General features: G+C 52.5%; 1 protein-coding gene across 1 annotated transcript; it reads left to right on the forward strand.

The window, feature by feature from the left end:
* The first annotated feature begins 3,920 nt into the window (after positions 1-3,920).
* Nkx1-2 (NK1 homeobox 2) lies at positions 3,921-6,316 on the forward strand. Its single transcript, XM_008846018.1, has 2 exons — positions 3,921-4,134; positions 5,604-6,316. Exons 1-2 carry the CDS (start codon positions 3,921-3,923, stop codon positions 6,314-6,316), a joined length of 927 nt encoding a protein of 308 aa, XP_008844240.1.
* Positions 6,317-7,646: the final 1,330 nt, after the last annotated feature.

Consider the following 7,646-nt stretch of genomic DNA (forward strand, 5'->3'; position numbering starts at 1 on the left):
AGACCAGGCTGGCCTCAAACTTGTAGCAATCCTCCTGCCTTGGCCTCCCAGGTGCTGGGAATACACCTGGCTCTGGTGTGTTTTTAAAGCATCTGTTTGCATTGCTTGGCGGTCCAAGTTCAAGGCTCCAGTGAGGAATGGCAAATGCTAATCTCTAATTGTAAATGAATGCTCTAGCAATGAGGGTCTGGGGTCATGTAAACAAACCATTGATTCTGTCACCAGTACCTTCCTTTTAAAATCCAGTGTCTTTTCCTTTCCATTTTATAGACTAGTTTGAGTTGAAGAAACACATCTTGGGGAAAACTGACAGAGGTCCTGCGTATATAGGATGCTCACATGGGTCCCCACTGTCAACATCTCCCTTTGGGCCTCAGCTGTGCCTGATGAAGCTGTCTCTTTGGCATATATGTCCAAACCTTTGGACTGGTTTAAACTGAGGAATTCAACCTAGAGAATTCCAGTTGTATTTATTTCAGGAACATATGATTTTATCTCAGGACCCTTAAAGCAGCTCATATTATCATCCACCCCCTCTGCATATTCTCTCCATTGTTAACCCTGTTTCCAGGGTGGGCAGCAGTTCCTCAAGGCTGTGCTGGAATTACAGGCCACTTTGTTTGTACAATAACAGGAGAAGCCTGGCACCATTGATTTGCATCAGTGCCTCCGGAATAGCCTTTGCCGTCGCCTTACAGATACTATCTAAGCTGTGAAATTCATTAAATAGCCCCAGAAATGGATCAGGTTATTTAACACAACATCCCTAATGGCGCAATATCTCAGCTGTCCGCACTGATAGCGAACATTGTCTTGGATAGTGTTATCAGCCCAGGACACCCGCTATGAATATTGATCCTGAGCTTGTTACAGCCATCAGTTGCCATCAGGACAGGTCAGGGTTGGAACCCACCTAGCATCAAAGCAATTTAAAGACAGCACTCAGGCAGAATTTTAATGTCATGCTGGAAAAAAAAATCAACTCTGTGCACAGAGGGAAGATAGCTCAGTAGAGGTAGACACAGTTATTATTATAGGAATACTCTGGCTATAAACGTTTATCAGGATGCTAGTGAATGAAACATCTCCAAGTTGTGCCCAAAGGTAGGTTTCACATACAGTCCAGGTCCTGGAGAATTCCCTTAAACTTCCTGCCTCCAGTCTCCCCTAAAGTGCAGGATGTACTGGCCTTTGGTTGTTTGTCTTTAAGCTGGGTGAATGAGATGATGCTTCATTCTTCTAACATCTGTAGGAGACACAGCAATGTCTTAGGTGTCACTTACTATCTGAAGTCAAGCACCAGGCAGGAATTCTCAGTGTCACACTGCACTGACCACACACAGGAAGGGTGTTGGGAAAATGAAATGCAAGGAGAATTTAAAAACCATTGCAAGAGGGCACTCGGGTTCACAGGTTAGACCACGGCTGCTCTGCTCTTCACTTTTCTCTCCAGTTTGTTGCTTCTCCCCTTTTTGGTTCCTTTTCTGTATTTAAAAAATTTTTTATTTATTATTTCTATTTTATGTGCATGAGTTTATTGCCTGAATGTATGCGAGTGCACCCGTCTCGTGCAATGCTGCGGAAGTCAGAAGAGGGCTTCGGATTCCCCTGGAACTGGAGTTAAGGATGGTTCGTAGCCGCCATGTGGATGTTGGGAATCGAACCCGGGTCCTCTGCAAGAGCAGTCAGTGCTCTTAACTGCTAAGCCATCTCTCCAGCCCCTCCTTTTCTGTATTTAACACAGAGACTTCAAAGGAAAGATGATTCATATTAAAGGAAAGACTGTTCATATAATTTAAACAACAACAAAAGCAATGGTAATGCAATTAAATGATCCCAGGTCTGGCTGTTCATGGCTGGCAGGGGGGTGCCTTCCCTGTCCTTCTGGTTTGGGATGTGGGTGCCATCTGGAATACCACCCCCCTATCCTGCGATATGATCTCAATGTCTCTTCTAGAGAAAGGGGTAAGAAGGGGGAACTATGGGGGTAAAACAAACCCTTTATTCATTCTATCGAGAATTTATGGAGATCTTTTCCCAGCTACCCTGAGGAACCTAAGTATATACTGAAAAAGGTGGAAGGTGCTGGGATCAATGGAGGGGGAGAAAGAAAAAGGGAGGCTTTTTTTTTTTTTTTTTAAGGAAAACAAATCATGTGGGAACTAGGTGAGAAAGAGTTATCCAAACAGAAAACAAATTATCTGCATTCTAGAAGGTTCTGTGATTTGCAGGTGTTGTCCCTGGGCCAGGCCTCTCGGTTTCTGGGTAGTCTTTCCTGCGTTTCACATGGCACAAATTCCCTTTGGCAGGAGGTGGTCCCGTGGGTTTGGGCTGGGCACTTCCTTTCCTTGGCTTGAAAAGAGCCATCCATCTCCGCTTTAGGACTGAAGCTGGCTTGAATTTTGGCAAGGCTTTAAAGTCGGCAGGGAATTGAGTGGCCACCCCTGGGAGGGGCTGAAAGGTTTGAATGAGAAAAGCTACAAGGAGCTGGCCCCTAATGACACCTCTTTATAACAGATAGGATTAGCAGCCCCCAGCGCTTTAGTGAGAAGGGGTCCTCTCCTTCTTACCTGCTCAGACAAAATTAATTGCTAAGCCATTGTCTGGAACCGCATGGGGCAGGGAAGAAAGGAGCAGCAGAGTCGGAGGTGGCTCTGGGTAGTGCTAAGGGATGCCTCAGAATTTGCCGCTAAAGTAAATTCTTAGGGCTTACAGCGGTGACAAAAGAGAGAAAGTTAGCACGGGTGTGGCTAGGGCAAGCTTTCCCGCCAGTGCTGATGCCGGCTAGCCTCCCTAGAGACCCGGGGAGGAGGCAGATGGGGCTGTTTTAATCGTCTCCCTTCTCTGATCTTAAATTCAAAGAAGCAGGCGTCTTTTTAGCGTTTTCCTTCTTGGGGCTGGGAGAGGCTAGGGTCAGAAACCCAGAGATACCACCTCTGGGTGACACCAAAGACAGCTACTCTCAGTCAACCCACCTGGCCCCGAGGGTGGATACCGCTTGGCGGGGGACATGGTCATCTCTCCTAAACCCACATTTACCTTCTAGCCTTGCTGGCCTTTTGAGTGGAAAGAAAAGTCGCCTATCTAGGGCAAGATCCCCCCCCCCCCGCCTTTTCCAAAAAAGCAGGATGTGCTGAAAAAGTCCTGGTCTAACCCAGACTCTGTCACCTACAGTGGCCCTGGGGAGACCACTGCTCATGTTTGAACCTCATTTTCCTCTTCTTCGAAACCGGATCATGGTCCCAGGCCACGCCCACCTCACAGTGATGCTTAGGAAATCAAAAGAAAGCGAGAAAGCCCAAGGGCTTTGTAAACTGTAAACACATAAGGCCTTTAAAAAATTCGAGGTGAGGGGGCCTGAAGCCGTTACTGTGGTTAGTTCACAGATGGGGCTTGGGATGCGCCGAGTCGCCAGTCCTTGTCTGGATGGTATCCGCAGGTCAAAGGCGGGAGGCAGGTGCCCGGGGATAAAGGGAGCATACTGCGTCAGATAGATGCACGTATAGTGGGGATACCCTAGAGAGAAGCCTCCCTCACGCACTTCACGAGTCTCAGCAGGTTGGGGAGGAAGCTCTCAGAGCGTGCAGCCACGACCCTGCGAGCCGAGCCGGGAGCGCGCAGCGGAGCGCGGAGATCCCTCTGGTCCAGGCCAGCGGCCCCCACGCGGTTCTGGATGGTGGGAGACTGCTGAGAGCGCGCCCCGCGCGTGGTGGGGGTCCGGGAAGCCCAAGTGCCAATCGGCGTGAAGCTCCCCGCGGTTCTCTTCCCGCCCCGCCTCCTTGCCCCCCCCCCCCAGCTTCACTAGGCTGCGCAAACCCAGTTCGCAGCTGGAGAGCTGCGGCCGAGCCACCGCCGAAGGCAAGCGGGAGCGCGCCATCCCGGACCCTGCGCCGCTGGCCTCCGGCCTGCCGGAGGCGGGCATGCTGGCATGGCAGGACGGCGGGGCCAAGGCGGCCCCCTCTCACCACAAGATCTCCTTCTCGGTCCTGGACATTCTGGATCCGCAGAAATTCACACGCGCTGCGCTCCCCGCCGTTTGTCTCGCTCCCCCGGAAGCCAAGAAAAGTTTAGTGGCGGTGGAAGCAGGGAAGGACACCAGCCCCGGGGACCCGATCGCAGTGCCGGAAACCCCTGGTAAGAATGGGAGGAAGCTTCAGCCTAAGGAGATGTCCAGTGTGTGTGCGTGGGGTAACAGCCAAGTGCTGGTGAAAGGCCCTCGGCGGCTCCGGAACTAGAGAAGGCGCACTGGCACAGGTGCGCAGCGAAGGCCCCATCCTCGAAGTAGAATAGAGGCGGGAAGGAGGCCCTGTCCAGGGCAGGGGTCTGGCTCATCCAGGGCAGGGGTCTGCCTCATCCCTGCACACCTGCCCAGTGGATGAGTGCTACAGCTCTGACTGGCTCGCATGCAAACTGGCATCCAGGAATTTGATACGCTTCTCCACATGCTAGAACCTGGGCTCAGAGCTGGGTTAAAGGTTATGAAAACGCCTTCGAAGTAGATGGTATAGTAGATTAACACCACTCCCGTTTTATGGATGGGGCAACTGAGGCCAAGACTTTCTCCCGGTCAGGTGCTTATTTCCCGCCACTCGGAAACACCTGCAGAGTGCACGTCCTCAACCTTCCCCAGACCCAACAGAGGAGACAGGAGGCTTTTGGTGCTTTCTCTTCTAAACCCTTTCCACCTTATGCCTGAAGTTGGTGGACACCAGAAGGGTTCAAGAAAGTTTATGGTTGGAAGAACTTAAGACAGCAGGGTTCATGCCAAGTGGGACGTGGGCTTGGGGTTCCTCGGAGGGGCACCGAAGGTCTGAGGGCTCAGGTCCCCAGGGACGCTGGATGCCGCAGGACCCCCTCCCTAAGTTTGGCAGTGATTGTCTGGGGCCCTGGGAGTCTCTGGCGGCCAGCTTGGGTCCTGGCCGTGGACCTGCTAATTGTTTGGATGTCTCTCGGTGGGGCCGCGCTCCCCTCCCCCTAACTCCTTGATCGATATTCTATTACTGGCGCCTGCATATCTCCTGCCCGCAGCTTGCAGGTACCGACTTCAAACCCCCTTTCCCTGTCTGATCCTAATATTGTTCGATTAAAACTTACCTTTAATAGATGACATCTATCGATCAGGCCCCGCACAAATCTGAAACTCCATTAACACGGCCGAAGAGAAGATGGGAAAGGAGGCATTTCACTTTAAGGCGGGGGAGGCTTAATAACTTCTTTTTTAATTGCTAGGAGTCTCACACCAAAGTAAGCTTGTAGGGATTGGGGAGATGCAGTACCAAACGCACTGAGAAACTCCACGCCCCACCCCCACCCCCTGTCGCTCAATAAAGTCACTATTCTTTCTTGATATGGGGTGCCATTCATCACCAAGTTCTTCTTGGGTCCCTACTTGATGGCAGATTTATAAAGGGCAATAGGACACTGTACCCCTCACGCAGATATGGGCCTGGAGTTGAAAAGGGGCAAAGTAGGGTTAGGGACGCAACTGGGGGTTGGATGGAGGGGAGAGCTGAGTGCTCTAGGGAAGACGGGGAGAAGGTTTAGGAACCCGGACCCGTGGAGTTGTTACGGGATTCTGTCACCCTCCCTCCCTTCTCTCTTAGATGCTGCGGACCGCGGCAGTGGCCCCGCGTCCCCCCTGGAGGGCTCCGAGGAGGAAGAGGAGGAAGATGCGGAGGATGAGAGGGGCACGCGGCGGAGGGAGCGGGCGGAGCGCTGGCAGGCTGGCCCCGCGCCTTCCCGGGATACCCGCGCTGCCGCGTCAGGGGCTGGGGAGAGCAGCGCGGATGGCACCCCGGCATCCCCGGGATCGCCCGGTTCTCCGCGGGTCCGGCGGCGGCGCACGGAGCCCAGCTGCGCCAAGCCCCGGCGCGCGCGCACCGCCTTCACCTACGAGCAGCTGGTGGCCCTGGAGAACAAGTTCCGAGCCACGCGCTACCTGTCTGTGTGTGAGCGCCTGAACCTGGCGCTGTCGCTCAGCCTCACCGAGACGCAGGTCAAAATCTGGTTTCAGAACCGCAGGACCAAGTGGAAGAAGCAGAACCCGGGGGCCGAGGGCGCGGTGCAGGCGGGCGGTGGCGCACCGCAGCCAGGGACGCCCGGCGCGATGGCCGGGGCCTGCGGCAGTGGCACTGGGGGCAGCCCCGGCCCACCCGGCCCCGGCGCTCTGCACTTCCAGACTTTCCCCTCCTACTCCTCGACCAACGTCCTCTTCCCCACCGCCTCTTTTCCACTGACGGCCACTGCCACCGGGAGCCCCTTCGCGCCCTTCCTGGGGCCCTCCTACTTGGCCCCTTTCTACGCCCCGCATCTATGAACCCCAGGCCCCAGCTCCGTGGGGATTCGCGAGTGACCAACACGGTAGTGTAGCCCCTTGTTTCACAGAGGGGCACTGACCGCCCCCTCCTGGTGCACTGGAGTCTGCGCGCCCCTTCCCTCCCATCAGCTGGCCAGGATAAGCCACAAGCTAGCTGACTGACTCCAGGCTGGCCTCTTTCCACCGTGCAGGACATAAAGGGGTCCATGGGAATGTCCAGGACCAGACTGACCCAAAGTCTTCCAGTTTTTTGGATCTTGCTTTTCAATTTCAGGTTTCATTCCGTTCAAGGGCTTTCTCTTTTAAGGGTCAGGGTGGGTGCTCAGTACCTAGTGGCTAATAAAGCTTCCCTGGATGGAAACCAGAGGGAGCCAAGATGCCCTGTGCCAGCTGCTAGCACATAAGACCCAGAATGTTCCAGCTCAGACAAAAGGGAAGAGCTGTGCTTCCCGGTGTGGAATGCTTCCCTCTTGTTACTTGACTTGACTTAACATAACAGCTCTTCCTAAGTCCTGAAAAAAGCTGGAGCAAGCTGGGCCCAAAGCCCCTGCACCAATCCAGTGGACTGTTTTTTATAAGATGCATAACTCAACATCTCTAGGTCTTCACTTGAGATTCAGACTAGAGCAGGTTACTAAATCTAACAGACTGGGCAGGTTGATCTTCAGAGAGCATCATATTTTTACGAGCAGATTCCATTTATGCTCAGCCTTGTGACTAAATTGACCTACAGAAGACTCAGCTCTGCTGTCCTGTAGGTTTTTGAGGACATCTTGACAAACCACAACAGTGCCCTAAAATGCTTAAAAACAAGGAAGGGAGCCAGGCCTGATGGGTATCATGAAGTTGATGTGTGAGGCTATTTTGATGCACAGTGTTTGATGAAAACTTAGTTACAGGCCATCTGTCTGTCCCACAGTTTTCTGTATTCCCAGACAGTGACAGGTTGGGACAGGGCAAGGTCCACCAGTATGCACCACAGTCAGGCATTGGACTATCGTTTTGATAACACAAACTTACTGTATTTAGGTTATCTGAGATTCTGACTTGAAAACAATTATTGTTCCAAACAGCCTCCCTGCCCCCCCCCACCATGGTGACAAAAATGAAAGTTGTAGGGGCAGGGAAAGAAATATTTATTTAGTGTGACGGTATCCTGAAGATCAAAATCTTTTTGGTAACAGGTTCAACAACACATGCATTCCAACCGCTGTTTTTACTGTCTCTTAAACAAAATAGTTACTTTGTAGAGTCCCCTTGCCAGCTTGGTTTGAAATATGCTCACTACTTTGCTGTGTAATATGGTCTTGTAACCACAGCTTGGAGACCC

The sequence above is a fragment of the Nannospalax galili genome, unplaced genomic scaffold, assembly GCF_000622305.1.
Source record: "Nannospalax galili isolate Female #2095 unplaced genomic scaffold, S.galili_v1.0 scaffold362, whole genome shotgun sequence".
NCBI classification, from domain to species: domain Eukaryota; kingdom Metazoa; phylum Chordata; class Mammalia; order Rodentia; family Spalacidae; genus Nannospalax; species Nannospalax galili.